The 21,106-nt window shown below is 30.1% G+C and overlaps 1 protein-coding gene and 1 long non-coding RNA gene across 3 annotated transcripts; both read left to right on the top strand.

The window, feature by feature from the left end:
- Nucleotides 1-3,817: 3,817 nt before the first annotated feature.
- LOC145958272 (anoctamin-like protein At1g73020) lies at nt 3,818-19,457 on the top strand. 2 transcript variants are annotated; one of them, XR_014433991.1, is made up of 5 exons: nt 3,818-4,059; nt 18,366-18,492; nt 18,575-18,861; nt 18,959-19,063; nt 19,169-19,412. XR_014433991.1 is itself a non-coding variant. In XM_083075099.1 (3 exons), exons 1-3 carry the CDS (start codon nt 18,755-18,757, stop codon nt 19,440-19,442), a joined length of 486 nt encoding a protein of 161 aa, XP_082931225.1. In that variant the 5' UTR covers nt 18,740-18,754; the 3' UTR covers nt 19,443-19,457. The 2 variants fall into 2 exon arrangements, 1 of the variants encoding a protein (XP_082931225.1); XM_083075099.1 differs by lacking the exons at nt 3,818-4,059; nt 18,366-18,492 and having other exon boundaries at nt 18,740-18,861; nt 19,169-19,457.
- Nucleotides 5,485-11,939, top strand: LOC145958271 (uncharacterized). The gene is made up of 2 exons (XR_014433990.1): nt 5,485-10,691; nt 11,622-11,939. It is a non-coding gene; the product is annotated as an uncharacterized LOC145958271 (long non-coding RNA).
- Nucleotides 19,458-21,106: the final 1,649 nt, after the last annotated feature.

Genomic DNA, 21,106 nt, shown 5'->3' with positions numbered 1-21,106 from the left:
CAAATTTTAAGGTACAACAGCCACGTATGGAACGACCCGTTCCGCTTTAGTTTTAATTGGCTATTTTAGTATTTTAGAACGGCCCGTTCCACTTTGGGAACGGGCCGTTCTGTATTTGCGTATTGATCATAAATTTATGTGTTAGAACGGAGCGTTCCGATTTAATTTTAATAGGCTATTTTAGTAGTCTAGAACGGTCCGTTCCAGTTTGAGAATGGCCCGTTCTGGGCTACTTAAAAATCAAAATATTACAAAAATTAATTTTCATAAATATTCATTATTAAAATAGTAATAATTATTAAAAACATTTAAAACATTCTATAAAAGTCATTAAAATAACTATAAGAAGATAATGTCCACAAATATAAAATAAATAATAATTAACTAATTTAGTTATTTATTGAAAAATATCTTTCTAATTTCATAATTTTTAATTTTAAAATTTAAATTTTTAGTTAAAAATTAAAAATTTCTTATTTTTTGTTAATAAAATAATATCCTTTAATTTCTTAATTTTTATGCTTAAAGCAAACTTATAAAATAATCTAATTTAGATTTATGAAAGAAATAAGCACAACCTAAAAAATGGAGATATTTTATTTTGCATGAAAGTTATTAATATGACAGGTATTACTCGATCTTGTGTTTTCAAGTATCTTAATATTGTGAAAAATATGAGTTAGAATTGATTTAAATGAATAAATATTAGAACTATATATTCAAATGTATCACAAAGAAAAAGGAGGGGAAATAACATACACTACAAGAAAAACCCAAAATATCATTATTAATTAAAATAAGGGAGGAAAAAGTTAATTTATGTTAAGCAAATTAATTATATGCGTCTATCATTTGTTTCTAATTAATTACATCCAATATATACTATGTCATTTTTATGAAAAATGAATTTCATTCATCTTTGATTTTGAAAATAAGAATTTTTCAATTCATTTTTTAAAATTATTACTTAAAGTTGATATATATTTTAAATCATAGTGTGCATGATATTTAATTTAAAATATATATATATATATATATATATATATATATATTTCAAAAGTTGAAATAAAATAAGAGATCAAATCTATTGATATTTGTATTAATAATTTATTTTCTCTTAATATATAGTATATAAATAGTATTATCTTATATAAGTAGTAATTGTATGTGCCACTATTAAATAAATAAATAAGAAAATTAATACTTTCTTAAAAATTTGAGAATATATATATACAACATCATTTAGAAAAACTTCAAGTAGGGGTCAATGTAACTTTTCCTAGCTAGATTAAATGTTCTTTATTTAAAAATTAAAACATTATATTTAAAATAATTACACTAAATAATTATTTTTGTTCTTAATCTTGATTGATTTAAAAAATATCTCTCCAAGTTGTAGTAATTTATTAAATTTTCATTTTATTAATTGTTTTATGAATTTTATATTTAAGTAGTAAATCAGTAAAATATAGGTAATGAGTATAAATATATGAGTATTATATTTAAAATATAGGTAATGAGTATATATATAATTTGCTTTCCTTTTGTGTTTCATTTTCTCTTTATGCTTTTTTAGTTTATCAGTTGTCGTCCTACATGTGTTTGTTACCTTTTTCTTTAATTTGGATTTTATACGATGTAAGTTTTAATTAGAGATTCAACGAATCATATTAATATTAAAGATTTCAACAAATTATATTACTATTAAACATCCGATGAATAAGAATATATTTGAAGAAATAACTTATTTAACATATTATATAATAAGTTTTTATGTAATAAGATCAATGAATAATGATATGTTTTAAGAAATAACTTCTTTAAGATCTTATATAATAAGTTTTTATATGATAAGATCTTATAATATTATAAGTGTTTAAAATTTAATAAACTTTTGTATTTGAATATGTTAAAAAGTAATTATATAATTTTAAAGTGTTGGATGTATAATTATTTAAATACTTATAGGATGTTATTTCATTTTAAAAATAAAGAAAAATTATTATAATTAAATTTTGATTGAAATTAAAATAAAAATATAAAAAGTAACTAAATAACTTTAAAAAAATAATTAGAAAATTAACACGTATAAGAAAGAAATAAAAATAATTAAATATAAAAAGTAACTAATTAAAAAATAATACATATAAGCATCACACATAAGTACTTAAAAAAATGCCAAAAAAAAAAAAGAAAAAGTGTAATTAGAAATGAAGGTAAAATTTAGAGAAATAAGAAAGTTTATGCGCGACAAAATTTTAAGTTGCCTTTTTCACTTGCTAATAAAAAGTTTCCTTTGTTGATACATTATTCAAAAAAATAAAAATAAAAATAATATTAAAAATTTAATATTTTTATAAATATTAGAGAGATTTTATTATGATTTGAGTTATAATTTTTATAATGTTTTGATTTAATATTGACTGAATAAAGTTGTCATGAATTGGGCTTATGGGTTTTTTCCACTTTTAGGCTCCTAAACCCATTATTAGAAACCAAGCCCAACCCATTTACTTCCCTCTGAAATTTAACAAGTATTTCATTCTTCCCTCCGAAACCAACCCCGACCCATTTACTTCCCTCTGAAATTTAACAAGTATTTCATTCTTCCCTCTGAAATTGAACAACACAGCTTTCCACTGCCCTAGCACACATTCCAGACTCCCTCGCCGGCCACGACACTTCCTTCCCTGTTCTCTTGGAGACCCATCTTTGAGAAACCAATTCTCCCCACGAATGTAATCATCTAATCACACAAAGATCTCACCTTTTTCCTTTCCAATTTCTCCTTTTCTATTCAACTTCTTCAATTTCTCCTTCCCTGTTTTCTTTGAATTGCTGCGGTGACCCCTATGTTCTAGGTAGTGTATGCTTTTCAAAATTTTGGCTGTGCTCAGGAAAATGACAAGGGTGATACATTCAAATGGCATCCACCGCAAGCCTCGACGTCGCCAACGGCCCCGTGATGAGCCTCTACGCCCTCCGCAAGAAGCTGAACCGCATCAACGCCATGGAGGACTCCGTTTCCCAAGGGAAGCCGCTCAACAAGGAGCAGGAGGAGGTCCTCCGCTCCAACCCTCCGTCCTCGCCCTTATCGACGAGCTCGAAAAGCTCTGCCAGCCTCTCGCCTCCGCCCTCGCCGACGGAGCTTGAAGCCTCCGCCGCGAACAGTTCGCGGTGCCGAAACCCTAGCCGAGAACTCTGGCTCCAGACTTTGGCCTCAATAGGGGCGTTTTGAGATATTGTGCCTGTCAGGCTCTTACTTGGTTGCTAATAGTGGTGGCCCTCGCAATCGAACTGGTGGATTGACTGTTTCCCTTGCAAGTCCTGATGGTCGTGTCATTGGTGGAGGAGTTGGTGGAGTTCTTATTGCTGCAAGTCCTGTTCAGGTATCTAAATTTGTATTGGTGCCTGAATATTATATGTGGAAGGTCATGGTTCACGGATCAAAATTGGAAACTTGTTAAATTTTGATGTTTTATTACTGTAGGTGATACTTGGGAGCTTTATATGGGGCAGATCGAAGTCCTTGTAAAGGAGTTTGAGAAGATGGGGTTTATTGTTGAGAGAGTTGTTGGCATTGCAGATGAGTTCATCAAGGTTAGGTTTTCTTTCTAAAAAGGACTTTTTAAGTAATTTTGTTCCATGGTCTATCAATCTTTTGATATAATCAAGTTCTGAGTGTCTAATTGAAGCTTTTTGATGAGTGGCTAAAACTTATTTGTCATTTGTTTAGTTGGCTGCACCTTTGGAGACACTTGGGAGGGCTGCAGCTGAACTAGATATCAAAAAACGGACTCTTATTGGTATATGCAAATCCCCCAAAGGGAGAATTTGTTCTTATTACTATTTTTAAGTTCACTGTGTCAGATGGTGCTAACTAGAATGTGACTGGTTGTGCAATTCCCATGTTTCTGTTAATGTGTCTTGTAATAACTGCCAGGTATGGATTTGCAATTTGAGGTGGAGGAGGTGGAAGCTTTTGTGAAACAACCTGATGGTTCTGTTTTCAGTTGGTGTGAGCGTTTTCAGTGCTACTGTCACTTGATATATGGAATAGTGAATTCTTTCGTTAGACATTTGTCTTCTCTACAATCGAAATCGCTCTTTGTAATTTGATGTGCTTGTTAGCCAGTTCCATGTAACACCCCAATTTTCAAAAAGGTTATTATTATTATTATTATTATTAGATGGTATTTGGTCATAATTATTTTAATAATTATAGAGGAATATTATTTTGTACGTTTTAAATAATTATTATTTTGGACAATTATTTTGTACGTATTAAATAAGTATTTTTATTAGCATATTTAAATAAATATTTATATGTTTTAAGAGAAGGTTGATTTTATATGATATTTTGTTATTGAAATTATATTATTATATTTAGGGTCAGAAATATATTATTATTATAGAGAAAAAAATATTTTATAATATACATGTATTTATTTTATTTAATTATTTTGAGGAAAATTAGAAGTGGGTTAGAAGAGAAGGAAAATGGGTTGGGTTGACCCAGTCCAATAGATTAATTTTAAGAAAGGAGTCAGGTGGTGTTAACCCTATCTGCCTCATTTGCGTTCTGAAGGGTTAGGGAAAAAAAAGAGGAGAAACAAAGAGCTCTAAGGAAGAGTACTCAGGAACGATCTTAGATCACACCAAGACCATTCATCTTCTGCTCATCCAGGTACGGGGGAGATGGGTTTCTTCATATGTGAATATAGGGGTCACTACAAGAAAATTCGGTATTTCAGACGGCAAAAATCCGTGGGAAATGCCCAAAATCCGTGGGTAATGAGGCATTTCCGACGGACACTAATCCGTCGGTAAATTGGTCGTCTGAAATTTACCCACGGATTTTAATCCGTGGGTAACTTTCCCACGGATTTTCCCACGGATTTTGTAACATCCCAAATTTTATTCAATGAAAAGAAATATTTTTTTATGTATTTATTATGTGAATAAGTATTTTATTTATGTATTTTACTATTTACGTATACGTATTTTTACTATTTATGTATACGTATTTTACTATTTATGTATATGTATTTTACTATTTACGTATACGTATGTATGAATAGTATTTTACTATGCAATTGCACAGTGAAGGGGCGGCTGAAACGTGGGCTGCGGATTCTTTACGTTTCAAAATTTTAATTAATTTGAATATAATAATGAATAGTGCATAGTGCATAGTAATTTATAATATTATTTTAATGAATAGTGCATAGTGCATAGTAACTTCAAAAATTCTATAAATAGGGGCCTAAGGTTTTGAAAATTTAGAATTCTAGAGAGAAGGAAATTCTGGAGAAATAGAGAGAGAAAGTAAGAGAGAGAGAAGGAGAAAGAAAAGGAGGTTCTGCTCTAGTGTCTTGTTTAAGGAGAAAGAGGAAGAGATTCTGCCCTAATTCCGATTCCTTTTAAGGAAAGATAGAGAGGAGGAGATTCTGCCCAAATTTCTGTAAACCCAGGTAAGGGGGGAGTGGGAAACCTTGCTTGGGGGTGTAGAAATAATTGTTAAATAGTTTGTTTGTTGGATTGGCTCCCGATCCCTTGCCTGTTGTTTATTTCTTTGAATATGTATTATTGATGTGTTTTGTTTTATATCTTATTTATTTACATATTAGAATCTGTTATTTGAATGGAAGGCTAAGCCTCCTAAGTATTTATAAATTTGTAATCTATTATTTAAATGGAAGGCTGAGCCTCCTTATTATCTTATATTACCTTTTAAGCTTCCTACTTTACTTAAAAGATCTTAATATATTATTATTGAAAAATATGATACCTAAGCAACCTCTGGACTGTTGGATTGTTGGACTGTTGGATTGTTGGACTGGTGGACTGTTGGACTGTTTGGACTGTTGGACTGTTTGGACTGTTGGACTATTGGACTATTAAATTGGATTATTGAAATAATTCTTAATTATGAAATATGAATATGATATGTGTAACATGCTAAAGGTTGAGTCTGTGAATGTATGACATGCATCATATGCACATATTACTCCAGGTGTGCCGCTGAGGCCGCATACCCACGACTAACAAGGTGTACCTTTGAGTCACCCACGATATGCTAACGAGGTGTATGAACACCAGTGATAGGTGTGCCTTCGGGACACCAGTGATGTAACATGCTAACGAGGTGTATGAACACCAGTGATAGGTGTACCTTTGGGTCACCAGTGATAAATTCTGAAACTTCCGTATGGCGCCACATGCATACAATAGTGAGTCAAGTCAAGAAAATCATTATACATAAGCATATATGTGAGATTGATTATATATGTGAATTATATTGCGTGTGTGTGTGCTATTTAACTTTTATTTCTATATCTGCAACTGAGTGAGAAGTTTCTCACTCCCTTGTCATTTTTGTGTATATTTAAATTATGATGCAGATAATTAGCATGAGGCTGAGGATGTTGGTGGTGAAGCTTAGGCTTCTGTTTGGGTTTCGCTCTGATAGGATGTGACATCGGGATTAGCTAGACTTATTGTTAAATTATTATTATTTTTCTTTTGTAATTTTTATGTTATTTATGTTGAAAGTGTGTATTTTTGTCATATTATAATTTTTCTAAAAGATTATAAGTTAATTTCTAACTAGGAGGCCCTGCCACCTTTACTGGGATTAATCTATAATCTTTATTTTATTATTTCTTGACAATTTGATACTTATAGTTGAAAATTATGAATGTGCATCTTTTACCCAATGATACTTGAGATAATTATTTTATATTAGATTAAGAAAGAATTTATATATAGATGGTTTATATCTATTGTATTTATGTTGGGGTAGAGGGTGTCACATTTAGTGGTATCAGAGCAAGTCGATTTTATCAACCGTGTGTGTTATGTGCTTATCATGACTCTGTTGTGTACTCTGACTATGTCTTGTTTGTTGTGCATTATGATGATGATGTTCGTCCTGTGTTGATATTGTTGAGTTTGAGATTGTTAAGTTAGTTTGTAATCAGAGGAATGATAATCATGATAGTGTTAGCCAACTCGAATTATTAGAACCTTGGATGGGAGGTGATATATTGAGTGTACTAAGAGTTTATGATTGGTGAAGTTTCTGACATCTATAGTTGTAGTAGGTTGAATCTAAAGGTGGTTGTCTCTTTGGTGAGAGATCGAAATGATGGTAATTCCCTTAAGTGTTATTATTGGTATGTTAATTATTTATGGTTTAGGTAGCATGAGAGTTGTTTTGATTGAGAAAAGTAAGGAGAGACTTGAATGAGAAATTAAGTAGTGAATTTGGAAAAAGTTGAGGTATTTTGTGGCATTAGATATATTGATACATTATTGCTATTTGGTGTCGAAAATATTTTCATTATAGTTTGTTATGATAGTATGAGTATTATATCGACCAAATTTATATTTTGAGGTCTTTATGAAGAATATGGCTTTAGATATTATCTTTTCAATAGAACTAGGATAAGATGAAACAAAAATCTAGAACTTCAAGTTATGACTGCCTTGGTGATTAGAAATTTAGTAAGCACTGAATTTATTAGTGGTGATATTTGAATCTTTAGCTAAAGAGATGATCTCTTGGAAATCTTATGTCTTCATAAAGAGTTGTAGCTTATTCACTTAACTTTCGTTTGAGATAAGTTTGAAATCACTTGGATGAATACAACTCTGTGTATCAGGCAGATATATGCTATCATGATATTTTGAGTTGTTAGGTATAAAAATAGATTTAAATATGATATTTTGAGGTTTTGTATTTGATAGGTCTATTAAAATGATATAATGCAGAGTAGTAAAAGTTGGTTCTTGTACATGCTATAGGATGTAAGCAATGATCAATTCATACATGCTTAGGAATGATATTTATGAAAAAGGTATTCTAATATGATTTGATATACATGTATGTAGAAATAAGAATAGATGACTTTATGGATCAATCAGTGGAGGGTTGCGATAATAAAATGTTTTTGACCTTAGGATGTGAGATGATCATATTAGAGTATAGATTTAAACTAGATTGTCTAAGTATGAATTTGGATTGTATGAGGTGAGTAATTTAGACCATGAATTTCTTGCGGAGGAAGATTTACCTAAGTTGTGCTTAAGTGAGAGATACTTGAGTCAATTAGTAAAATCAGGAGTCTTGTTTGATAGTTTATATGAAAATTCAGTGAGTAATTTTTTTTTTTTTTTTTTTTAACAGCTGTTCATGGTTTAAACTGCTCTCACTATAAAAATTGCTTTTGCCTTCGTTTCTTTGGTTATTAAGATGTTTCAGTTCACTAGGTTGTTTCTTGCCTACCCTTGGAATCAACCGTAAGGATAATCTATATCAGAAATTCTTGAACCTATGTATATTTTTAACTACCCAAATCATTTCGTTGCTTACTTCTTTGAATTACTTACTATTACCTTTGACTGAATTGACTAGAAAGGAGTTACATTAGTATGGGATAACAATTGAGGAAGTAGTTTTCAAACTCTTAAGGAAAGATTGACTAGTGTTAATATTACTAGATTTTAGTAAGATTATTGTGATATATAAATATGTCTCTGAAAATAGGTTTAGGAAGAATATTGTGGCAAGAAGAAAAGATAGTAGCTTATGTTTCTAAGAAATTGAAAATTCATGAGAGAAATTACCTTACCCATAACCTTGTTAGCGACTTTGTCATTTATACTAAGATTTGGAGACACTAACTATATGATTCTATGGTTGAGGTATTTAGTGATCATAAGAACCTTAAATATCTTTTGACCAAAGGGGTTGAATACGAGATAAAAGAAATAGTTGAAATTTCTTAAGGAGTAAAATTTTGATCTTATTATTTGGCTAAAGCCATTGTGGTGATTGATGTTTTGAGGAAATCTTTATCTTTCATTATGATTAGAGAGATGAATCTTTTTGGCTCAAATTAGAAATTTAAGTTTGGATTATAAGGTTACTTCTAGTATTGTGAGATTAAGTATGAATAACGAATGGATTGTTGAAGAAAATTATAGGAGCATAATTAGTTGATTTATTTTGGTAACAAGTTATAAGGCTATAGGTTAAGGTGATGGATATGATTATGACTTGGGTGAAGATGAAATGGTGAAACTAGAGAACTGATATGGATACCGAGTGTACATTATGCTTAGGTACCTGATCTTTAGAATTGATCATAGAAGAGTTTGAATTGGTTGTAGATAGAGTAGTAAAATTAGTGATCTGATATGTGTATCTAATGCTTAGGTGTTGATGTTGTGGCAAATATCTGGATTACAATGATAACCAAATTATTATTTTGATGATTTAAGGATTGAATTTGATTGTAGAATTTAGAAACTTATGCTTGATGTGTAAGATTACCCTAGTAGCATTGAATTATTTAAGTTGGAAGTAACTATCAGATTAATAGATGAGATTAGAGGAACTAGGAGTTAGATCCTTTATTAGTGACCCAAATAAGCAAGAGATTAGAAAGGACACAGTTGGATGTTTAGTTATAAAACTTGAAAGGACATAAGAGTACTCTTAACATTTATTTAGGAGTTACTAAAATGTATCAGAGTGGCGCAGGGGAAGCGTGATGGTCTAATATGGAAAGAGAAGTAGAGAACTTGAATCAAGATATGGAGAGTGAGTTTAAATTTGGAGTGGATGGAGTTTTGAGATTTAAGGATAAGTTGTGCATTCCTAGTGTGCTAGAATTTAATAAAGCAATCCTAGAAGAAGGTCATAAGAGTATCTTTAGTATCCATTCAGAAACTACTAAGATGTACCAAAATATTAAGAAGATATTTTGTGACCTAAGATGAAGAGAGGAGTAAAGCAATTGTATATTTATGGTTAGCATACTAGAAGTTTTTAAGAATCTTGTAGCACTTAGATGCTCCATTTTGGAAGTAAGATGGTGAATAGATAGACCCTAGTGGAAGATTTGTCTAAGACGCTTAAGAAATTGATTTTGTTTGTGTTTAAGTGGATAAATTCGTCAAGATCTTTCCCTAAGCAAATCCTTTGAGGAAATTGATAAAAGTTGTACATCAACAAGGTAGTGATGTTGCATAAGAATTAGAAGTAAGAATGCGAAGAGTTTACCATTGCAAAAATTTCGGGGACGAAATTTCTAAAAGGAGGGGAGAATTGTAACATCCCAAATTTTATTCAATGAAAAGAAATATTTTTTTATGTATTTATTATGTGAATAAGTATTTTATTTATGTATTTTACTATTTACGTATACGTATTTTTACTATTTATGTATACGTATTTTACTATTTATGTATATGTATTTTACTATTTACGTATACGTATGTATGAATAGTATTTTACTATGCAATTGCACAGTGAAGGGGCGGCTGAAACGTGGGCTGCGGATTCTTTACGTTTCAAAATTTTAATTAATTTGAATATAATAATGAATAGTGCATAGTGCATAGTAATTTATAATATTAATTTAATGAATAGTGCATAGTGCATAGTAACTTCAAAAATTCTATAAATAGGGGCCTAAGGTTTTGAAAATTTAGAATTCTAGAGAGAAGGAAATTCTGGAGAAATAGAGAGAGAAAGTAAGAGAGAGAGAAGGAGAAAGAAAAGGAGGTTCTGCTCTAGTGTCTTGTTTAAGGAGAAAGAGGAAGAGATTCTGCCCTAATTCCGATTCCTTTTAAGGAAAGATAGAGAGGAGGAGATTCTGCCCAAATTTCTGTAAACCCAGGTAAGGGGGGAGTGGGAAACCTTGCTTGGGGGTGTAGAAATAATTGTTAAATAGTTTGTTTGTTGGATTGGCTCCCGATCCCTTGCCTGTTGTTTATTTCTTTGAATATGTATTATTGATGTGTTTTGTTTTATATCTTATTTATTTACATATTAGAATCTGTTATTTGAATGGAAGGCTAAGCCTCCTAAGTATTTATAAATTTGTAATCTATTATTTAAATGGAAGGCTGAGCCTCCTTATTATCTTATATTACCTTTTAAGCTTCCTACTTTACTTAAAAGATCTTAATATATTATTATTGAAAAATATGATACCTAAGCAACCTCTGGACTGTTGGATTGTTGGACTGTTGGATTGTTGGACTGGTGGACTGTTGGACTGTTTGGACTGTTGGACTGTTTGGACTGTTGGACTATTGGACTATTAAATTGGATTATTGAAATAATTCTTAATTATGAAATATGAATATGATATGTGTAACATGCTAAAGGTTGAGTCTGTGAATGTATGACATGCATCATATGCACATATTACTCCAGGTGTGCCGCTGAGGCCGCATACCCACGACTAACAAGGTGTACCTTTGAGTCACCCACGATATGCTAACGAGGTGTATGAACACCAGTGATAGGTGTGCCTTCGGGACACCAGTGATGTAACATGCTAACGAGGTGTATGAACACCAGTGATAGGTGTACCTTTGGGTCACCAGTGATAAATTCTGAAACTTCCGTATGGCGCCACATGCATACAATAGTGAGTCAAGTCAAGAAAATCATTATACATAAGCATATATGTGAGATTGATTATATATGTGAATTATATTGCGTGTGTGTGTGCTATTTAACTTTTATTTCTATATCTGCAACTGAGTGAGAAGTTTCTCACTCCCTTGTCATTTTTGTGTATATTTAAATTATGATGCAGATAATTAGCATGAGGCTGAGGATGTTGGTGGTGAAGCTTAGGCTTCTGTTTGGGTTTCGCTCTGATAGGATGTGACATCGGGATTAGCTAGACTTATTGTTAAATTATTATTATTTTTCTTTTGTAATTTTTATGTTATTTATGTTGAAAGTGTGTATTTTTGTCATATTATAATTTTTCTAAAAGATTATAAGTTAATTTCTAACTAGGAGGCCCTGCCACCTTTACTGGGATTAATCTATAATCTTTATTTTATTATTTCTTGACAATTTGATACTTATAGTTGAAAATTATGAATGTGCATCTTTTACCCAATGATACTTGAGATAATTATTTTATATTAGATTAAGAAAGAATTTATATATAGATGGTTTATATCTATTGTATTTATGTTGGGGTAGAGGGTGTCACAGATTTATCCGTGGGTAATTTCCCACGAATTTTCCGACGGATTTATCTGTGGGTAATTTCCCACGGATAAATCCGTGGGAAATTACCCGAAAATTATAATTTTTTTTAATTTTAATAAATTTATTAATGCAACAACCCTCATATTTGGCCTCTCAAGGGTTCTATTTCACGATATTTCATTGTTTAGTGTGTTTTATCCTTACTTGTGCAATTTCTGGAAAACTTCCCAGAAGGTCACCCATCCCTGTACTACTCCAGGTCAAGCACGCTTAACTGTGAAGTTCTTATGAGTAAGCTACCGAAATGTATATGTATGTTGTCAGTATAACTTGTACAAATTAATTCATTTAAGTCATTCTCAAATATACAATCTCATATTTGTACTATAATAATAATATATAATAATTTTATATTACAAATAATAATAATTAATAATAATAATATATTTAATTATTATTTATTTATATGTACTTACTTTTATAATTAACGTCTACTTATTTTTATTTAAAATTATAATTTAAATTATTTCATTTTATAATTTATAATGATAATATAATTTAAAAAATTATAAATATTTATTTAATACATACTTATAAATTAAATTTTAATATTTTAAATAAATTATTAATTAATTTAATATATTTATTTACCTTAAATCAAACATATAAAATTCAAAAAATGTATTTATCCTTGTTTTTTTTTCTTCTAATTATCAACTATTAATAAAATACTAACTTAAAATCTTATCTAATTATATATAATATTCTCATATCAAATTTAAAATCAGATATTAGTTATACAAAAATATTAAGATCATATAGTAAAACCAGATATTAATTATACAAAAATATTAAGATCATATAGTAAATTGTCAATAAGATTTTAGTTAAATAATTTAAAATAATTAATGTTTCAATTATATTGTTAATTCACAAATAATTTATTCCAAAACTAATTAATTTTTTATATTAATTATTAGTAAAATTTAGTAACTTTTAATTTAACAATTAATTAGATTGATAAAATTCAACACACGCCATGAGTTACTGAGCGGAATAACTTTACCAAAGAGTTATTTTATAAGTTATCTTAAATCAAACATATAAAATTCAAAAAATGTATTTATCCTTGTTTTATTTTTTAATTATCAACTATTAATAAAATACTAACTTAAAATCTTATCTAATAATATCATAATATTTTCATATCAAATTTAAAACCAGTTCTTACATTTTCGACAAATATAAATTTGTCTGAAATATTTCATCAATAATATAGTTTTTCCTACAAAAAATTTTCTCATCGAAAATATAAATTTTTCAACATATTTAATTTTTTTTATAAGAAATCATCTTCGATTAATATAACATTTTGTATATATGATTTAAGAGTAAAATATTTTTAATTTAACGGTTGAATTTACAAAATTCACATTTAATATAAAGTTATACGTCATCTTGTAACTGATTTTGTCTAAAAAATAATAGATAATCATACCCTTAAATGATTTTTATTTTTTATATTCTAATTTTATTTGTAATAATATGATTATATATTTAAATAATTTAATTTTAATAATTTTTTAAGTATATTTTTGTCTTTTCACTTAAAATATTTGAATTTCCATATTTTAATTTGAATTATTTTTTAAGTATATTTTTGTCTTTTTGTCTTAAATTTTTGAATTTCTATATTGTAATTTAAATAATTTTTTATTTCTATTATTTATTAATTCTTTTCTTTTTTAATGTTTTATAACATTATTAAAATTTTATAATTTTAATCTCTCTAATTTTATCTTACTTTTTATTTTATAAATATATTTTAGATTATTCATTTTATAATTAAATTAATTTTTTTAAATTTTTTATGAGTTTACATTCTAAGAATGTATTGCAACTCCTCAATTTTGAATTTAAAAAAAAAATAATTTTTCACAGAATTTCCCACGGATTCCTCACGGATTTATCCGTGGGTAATTTCCCACGGACTAATCCATGGGTAATTTCCCACGGACTTGTCCGTGGGTAATTTCCCACGGATTAGTCCGTGGGTAATTTCCCACGGATTTGTCCGTGGGTAATTTCCCACGGATTTATCCGTGGGAAATTACCCACGGATAAATCCGTGGGAAATCCGTGGGAAATCCTGAAAAATTATTTTTTTTAAATTCAAAATTTTATTAAATAATTATCCTATTTAAAGATATTAAATCAATCATAATTATGTAAATCAAAACAAATTCATTCATACAAAATAAAATGTCATACATAACAAATAAAGTTTAGGAGTTCAAATTTAAAAATAACATATAGTACGATCAGTAGTAGAATTATAACATAATGTCTAATAATTAGAATATCCATGTTGTTGCTATCTAATAATCAAATATTGAGGAATTTCAATACATTCTTAGAATGTAAACTCATAAAAAATTTAAATAATTTAATTTAATTATAAAATGAATAATCCAAATTATATTTATAAAATAAAAAGTAAGATAAAATTAGAGAGATTAAAATTATAAAATTTTATTAATGTTATAAAATATTTAAAATGAAAAGAATTAATAAATAATAGAAATAAAAATTATTAAAATTAAAATATAGAAATTCAAAAATTTAAGACAAAAAGACAAAAATATACTTAAAAAATAATTCAAATTAAAATATAGAAATTCAAATATTTTAAGTGAAAAGACAAAAATATACTTAAAAAATTATTAAAATTAAACTATTTAAATATATAATCATATTATTACAAATAAAATTAGACAAAATCAGTTACAAGATGACGTATATTTCCCTTTATCTATTACTATAGATAATCAAACAACTATATATTTAACTATTTTTCTTCTATTCATTTTCTCTGTCTTTATCTCTACTTTCTATATATAGATTCATTGAAGTTTTAAATACTCATATTTATACTCGTTACTTTGTATTTTACTGATTTACTTAAATATAAAATTCAGAAATCAATAAAATGTAAATTTAAGAAATTACTACAACTTAAAGAGATTTTTAAATCAATTAGTTATTAGGAACAAAAATAATTATTTAGTGTAATTATTTTAACTTTAATCTTTTAAGTTTTAAATAAAGAAGATTTAATCTAGAAAAAATTACATTAACCCCTACTTGAAGTTTTTCTCAATAACGTCATACATATATCTCTTCTCAAATTTTTAAGTGAGTATTAATTTTCTTATTTATTTATTTAAGAGGCACATACAACTACTTATATAAGATAATACTGTTTATATACTATTAAGAGAAAATAATTTATTAATACAAATATCAATAATTAAATGAGATTTGATCTCTTATTTCATTATTTCAACTTTTTTGAAATTTATTTTAAATATCATGCACACTGTGATTTAAAAAAATATATTAAATTTAAGTAATAATTTTAAAAATGAATTGAAAAAAATCTTATTTTCAAAATTGAAGATCAATGAAAGTTTTCATCAAAATGACATATTGGATGTAATTTAGAAATAAATGATAAATACATATATATGATTTGCAGAACATAATTTAACTTTTTTCCCCCTTATTTAATTAATAACGTTATTTTCAAAGAGATGAGTGATTTTTAAAAATTAAAGAAAAGATGTGTTATTCTTAAATTTGAACGTCATGTGTTGGTATTTTTCAAGATAAGTAACAAAAAACACATTTACGCTAATTAGTTTATAATTTATAATAACCTAAACATATAATTATATATAGGTAATATAAGTCATACCTCACACACTTTGATTTATATTTATCTTATTTATATTTTGAAAACACCCATATAATAATGAAAACATTATATAGTGCATTGTTGTGTGTATTGATGCGATTAGGATTGGTTGCATTTGAAAAATAATTGGCTTAAATTTTATTTAATAATTTTAGACGTGGGAAATTCCGTCAGAAATTTCAGACGGATTTTAATCCGTGGGAAACTTCGTCAAAATTTTTAGACGGATTTAAATCCGTGGGAAATTCCGTCAGAAATTTCAGACGGATATAAATCCGTCGGAAATTCCATCGGAAATTTCCCACGGATTTAAATCCGTCGAAAATTCCGTCGGAAATTCCTTCATGTAAAAATCCGTGGGAAATTCCGTCGGAAATTTCCCACGGATCTAAATCCGTGGGAAATTTCCGACGGATTTTGGTCCGTGGGAAATAATCCGTGGGAAATTTGACTTTTTCTTGTAGTGGGTGTTCGGGTAGTGAGGGCAATCCCTAAGTCCCTCAAGGAACTCTATTTAAAATTCTGAACGATTATCTGTGCAATCGATGTTCTAAATTCTTAATTCATTTGGAAGAACTTATTTCTTGAATTGTCTTTGAATTCCATTAGGGCTTTCTTGTTAATTCTTTATCCTTAAATTTGATGACTTGAATTTTATGTGTTAAGAAGAGTTTAGATTTTTTTTTTTGTAAAACCAATGGAAACCAATTTTTGAGGCTTGAGATGTGTATGGATTGATTTGGAACGTATGAAGAATATAAATGGAGTTAAACTGAACCAACGGGGTGTAGAAGTAGTGAAAATTGGTAAAAACCTTGTTGAAACTCGTAAAACGCAGGTTTAATTTCACAGAGGGGAGTCTGGGCAGAGATTTGGGCGCTCAGCGCCAGTTTTGGGCGTCGGGCGTCGGGACCCCGACATACGTTTGTAATTTTGCGATATCTTTCTTTGTAGTTATCCAAATCGAGTGCCGTTTGTTTTGTTAGAAACTAGACATCTGGGGCTACCATTTAGACACAAGAATCGTGTAAAGATATTAATATTTGATCAAGTTATGTGAGTTTCAATTTGAGCCTTCCAATCTGTGTGCGAACCACAACATCAATTTTTGTGATCCCTGAATGGTAACCTAAACGACTTTATTAGGATTTGTGTTCTTCATGAAAGTTGTAGATATTGATGTTAGGATTCTAATGGAGTTGGGATCACTTAGAAAGGATATGTATATCTCGAGTTATGGTTAAATTATTAACTGAATGTCATAGATATTGTGATGTGTGTGAAGAATTATGTGAAATTTGTGGTCTATGATGTTGATAACTTAATGATAGGTACCTAGAATGTGAGGATGATATTGCATGGATTGTTATTGACATGTGATGATGTTATATAATGGAGATGCATTAATTATGAGTTACGTGGGATGCATGAGTTGCATGAGACTTATGAGTTGCGTGTGGTGCTTGAGAAGCCAGACGTGGCTATATTGCATTGGACCCTGGGCCCAGAGAGGGGTTGAGACAGGGGGGACCATGACGGGAGGCATTCCATGCGTGGGCCGTTGGGTGTTTAACTGCGCAGCTCACTGGCCACAGAGGGTTTAACGGTGGGTGGATTGCCTTTGCACGGGCCGCTGGGTGTTTAACAGTGCAACATACCGGCCCTGGGAGGGTGTGAGAACGGTATGCCCGCATTGGCAACAACTAAGGGAATTGACGAGGTACGCCCATTGTGCGGAGTGCCAAGTTGAGACTCTTAGGAGAGGAGATGTGTATGAGCATGTGTATGAAAGCTTGTATGATTGAAAAAAAAATGATGTTTGGTAATTATATGAGATGTATTTGTTGTTTATAGTTAATGATGATATTTTGGTGCACGGTGTGGGGTGGGAATTGGGTAGCTCTATGTTCATATATGATGTTATCTATCTCTCACCGTCCTGTTTTTATGTGGTTTTCTTTTAGGTGAAGATGAAGGCACTCATAGTGTTGAGTTCTAAATGGAAAGGGTTCTGCTCTGATAGGATGTGACATTGGGGCATGAATTTAGGATGCTTTAGTTATGAATTGTTATTTGTCGTTTGAGGAGACTTATTTTTAGGAGTTTTATATTCACCTTATATTTGTAAATTCTGGATCCCTTTCATTTTTCTTTAAAGACCTTGATAATTTTCTTTTAAGAGTAAAACTTTATTATTATTATTATTATTTCTATTTATTTCAAGACTTGTGAACCTATGAGTTTTTATTAAAATATGTGGATCCTTCTTGATGTTATATTTATTGAATTATTCTTATTGTTGTTACTTATCTATTATGGGGTAGAAGGGTGTCACATTCCACGCATGCTGCATGCTGCATGTTGTTTTATCTGATTCTCAGATTATAGGTGCCTTAGCTTTCTAATTCAAGAAAATATTAGGAAAATGCATTCTTGTGATTATGAATACAAAAAATGTGACATGTTAATAAATAAGCTTTATTGTTGTGCTATGACTACCATGGAATTGCAGTGTTGTATGAACTCTCCTATTGACATGTCGTAACATTTTGGCTCTCTTATAAATAGAATTTGCAGGTAAACAACAGCAAGTCAGCCAAAACCCTTAAATTTGATGGAAAAGAAATCCATTGGGAAATTGGAGAGAATCTTCTTCAGAAATTGGAATCAGAGAACATTGTTAAGCAAGTCTTTCCTTTGCATGGTGTTTTTACTCACATGTGCCATCATTTTTTCTCTTGATTAGTGTGGCTTGAACCTGAACTAATATTGCTTTTGGTTGATAGATGAAAAGAAGAGAAAGAAACTTCTCAGAAGTTGGGCACTTCATTGGTGGGACTTAACTAATCAACCAATTGATGAGATTTATTCTTACTATGGGGCAAAGGTTAATGTGACTATGACTCTATGAGCTTTATAACATTATCTGAAAATGATATTGTCCATTCTCCTTATCCAATGATGGAATGAATAATGTGCAGATTGCAATCTATTTTTCTTTTCTTGGAATGTTCACAAGGTGGCTGCTCTTCCCTGCTGCATGTGGGCTTACATTGCAATTGATAGATTTTGGGTGAGCCAATCTGTCTGTTGGTTTTTGTTTATGCTACCACTTCTTCTATAGTATTGCATCTAGTTAAGTGGTTTTATGGCTCCTCATTACATTTTAGGTCATTGAGATTAGTGGTGCTTCCTGCTTTCTTCATCATAGTGATACTTTGGGCAATAATGTTTTCTCAGTTCTGGAAACGTAAAAATTCTGCACTGTTAGCAAGGTATTGTCTTACTTTTTTTGGGATCAGTACAATCACTTTTCTCATTCAATTGCTTTGATTCTTCCCTCTTCCTTCACACCTTTTCTCTTGTGTTTGGTATTGCAGATGGCCTATTAGTTCTGCAGTTGCAGCTGACCAAGGATACAAGATTCTAGGCAGGAAGGCCAGCTCCTGGCAGCCCCCAATGGAACTCTTGAAAGTATTTGAGTCTGATAGAACTAAAGAGAAGGAAATATTTCAGAGACATGAGTGGCTTGGGCGTCTCATGCGATTCAGAAATGATGCTATAATTATCTTTGGCATCATATGCCTCCAGTTACCATTTGAGTTGGCATATACCCATATTTATGAAGTTCTTGGTTCTGATTTAATTAAGTAAGAATACATATCATTTTTTTTTGTGCTTCTACTTATTAGTGTTAGTTGAGTATTCTGTTATGTCTTTTATGATTTTTCTTTCTCTGTGTTGTTCTCTTTTTCCAATAATTCTATTTTGTTCTTCCGTTCTTGAGTCTCAATTAAAGTATCTTCTGTTGTGTTTATATAATTATTGGTCTTTCAACATTTATTTTCTCATCCTACTATAGTCTTCTTTCTAGCCTCATTTCATGTTCTCTTTTGACTCTTTGGTGGCAATTACCCTGCTATAGTCTTCTTTCTGTCAAACTAAAAAGTTTTTGGTAATCGATTACAACAACTGGTAATCGATTACCAGAGATTTTCTTTCCTGGCATAATTGAATGTAATTGCTACAATAAATTTTACAAAATATTTTTAATCTTTTTAATAATTAATTTAGATGTAACATCTTGCTAACTTACACTTATGCTTGAGTTGTACTAATTTGATGATCTTAAATTTTATAAAGTTTTACTTAGATACAAAGATGAATTTAAGTTTTAAACTCGATGGCTTGTTAATTTTATAAAGTTTAAATTCAAATTTTGAAATTTTCATCTTTTGGTAATCGATTACAAGAAATGGGTAATCGATTACCAGAGAACCCTTTAATAAGTAAATTTCGAACATATGATTTTCATTGTCTGGTAATCAATTACCTATACATGTAATCGATTACCAGACTCTTAAATAATAGGCATCACAGTTAGTGACAGATTTTATCCGTCGCAAATTGTGACGGAATTATGGCGTCGCAAATTGTGACGGATTCTAGTCAATAATAGGCATCACAGTTTGTGATGGATTTTCTTCGTCGCAAATTGTGACGGATACTTGGCATCACAGTTTGTGACGGATTCCTTCATCACAATTTGTGAGGGATTTTGACGGACTCACATACCTCTCAATCCCTCTCAAATTGCGAGGGGTTTAATCCCTCACAAATTGCGAGGGATTTAATCCCTCACAAATTGCGACGGAGTTAGAGGCGTCACAAATTGCGACGGATTTTTATTAATTTCTAAACATTTATCGTTAGAAATTAGTGACAGAAATTATACTGTTTGTGATGCCTTAATTCCGTCACTAATTGTGACGGAGAAAATAATCCGTCACTAAATATTTTGTGACGCCAAATTTTGTGACAGAATCATTTCCGTCACAAATTCCGTCACTAATTTATTTGTGACGGATTTTATGCAGATTAGTGACGGATTTGTTCCCTCTCTAATTTTAATTTTTCTAGTAGTGCCAATGGAGAAAATTATGTGTTTATAAATTATTCATCTTATTCAAATTATCTCAATTGTAAAATAAGACTCATGTAATGAATGCTCCCAACTCTACATGCATCTAATACCAATCTTCTCTTCCTCATCAACTTAGAATAGCCTAGGAGCCATGGAACGAGACCACCCATCTACGATGATCTCCCTATCCATCCTCAACTAGGGGAAGTTTATCAGGGTCATGTCAAAGTATTCAAGTATTGTTGCCTTAAATCGCCTATATAAGGTTATCCATCACAACACCCCCCAAGGCATAGGTAAATGACCTATGAAACCTACCTGCATAAACTCACACTATCCTATAAACAAAGTATGTATGAATGAACTCTACTAACAACACCACATCGTCACACAC

Source organism: Cajanus cajan, chromosome 1 (genome assembly GCF_000230855.2).
Source record: "Cajanus cajan strain Asha chromosome 1, NIPB_CcT2T_4, whole genome shotgun sequence".
Classification (NCBI taxonomy): domain Eukaryota; kingdom Viridiplantae; phylum Streptophyta; class Magnoliopsida; order Fabales; family Fabaceae; genus Cajanus; species Cajanus cajan.
The sequence above is the reverse complement of the archived record's forward strand: the minus strand, read 5'-3'. Positions and strand labels throughout refer to the sequence as shown.

What these genes read in the sequence shown, in the direction of transcription:
- LOC145958272 (XM_083075099.1), top strand. Translation starts at nt 18,755, where the DNA reads ATGAATAATGTGCAGATTGCAATCTATTTTTCTTTTCTTGGAATGTTC. An exon ending in TTGCAATTGATAGATTTTGG is followed by an intron (nt 18,862 to 18,958) that starts GTGAGCCAATCT and finishes ATTACATTTTAG; the next exon opens with GTCATTGAGATTAGTGGTGC. An exon ending in AATTCTGCACTGTTAGCAAG is followed by an intron (nt 19,064 to 19,168) that starts GTATTGTCTTAC and finishes TTGGTATTGCAG; the next exon opens with ATGGCCTATTAGTTCTGCAG.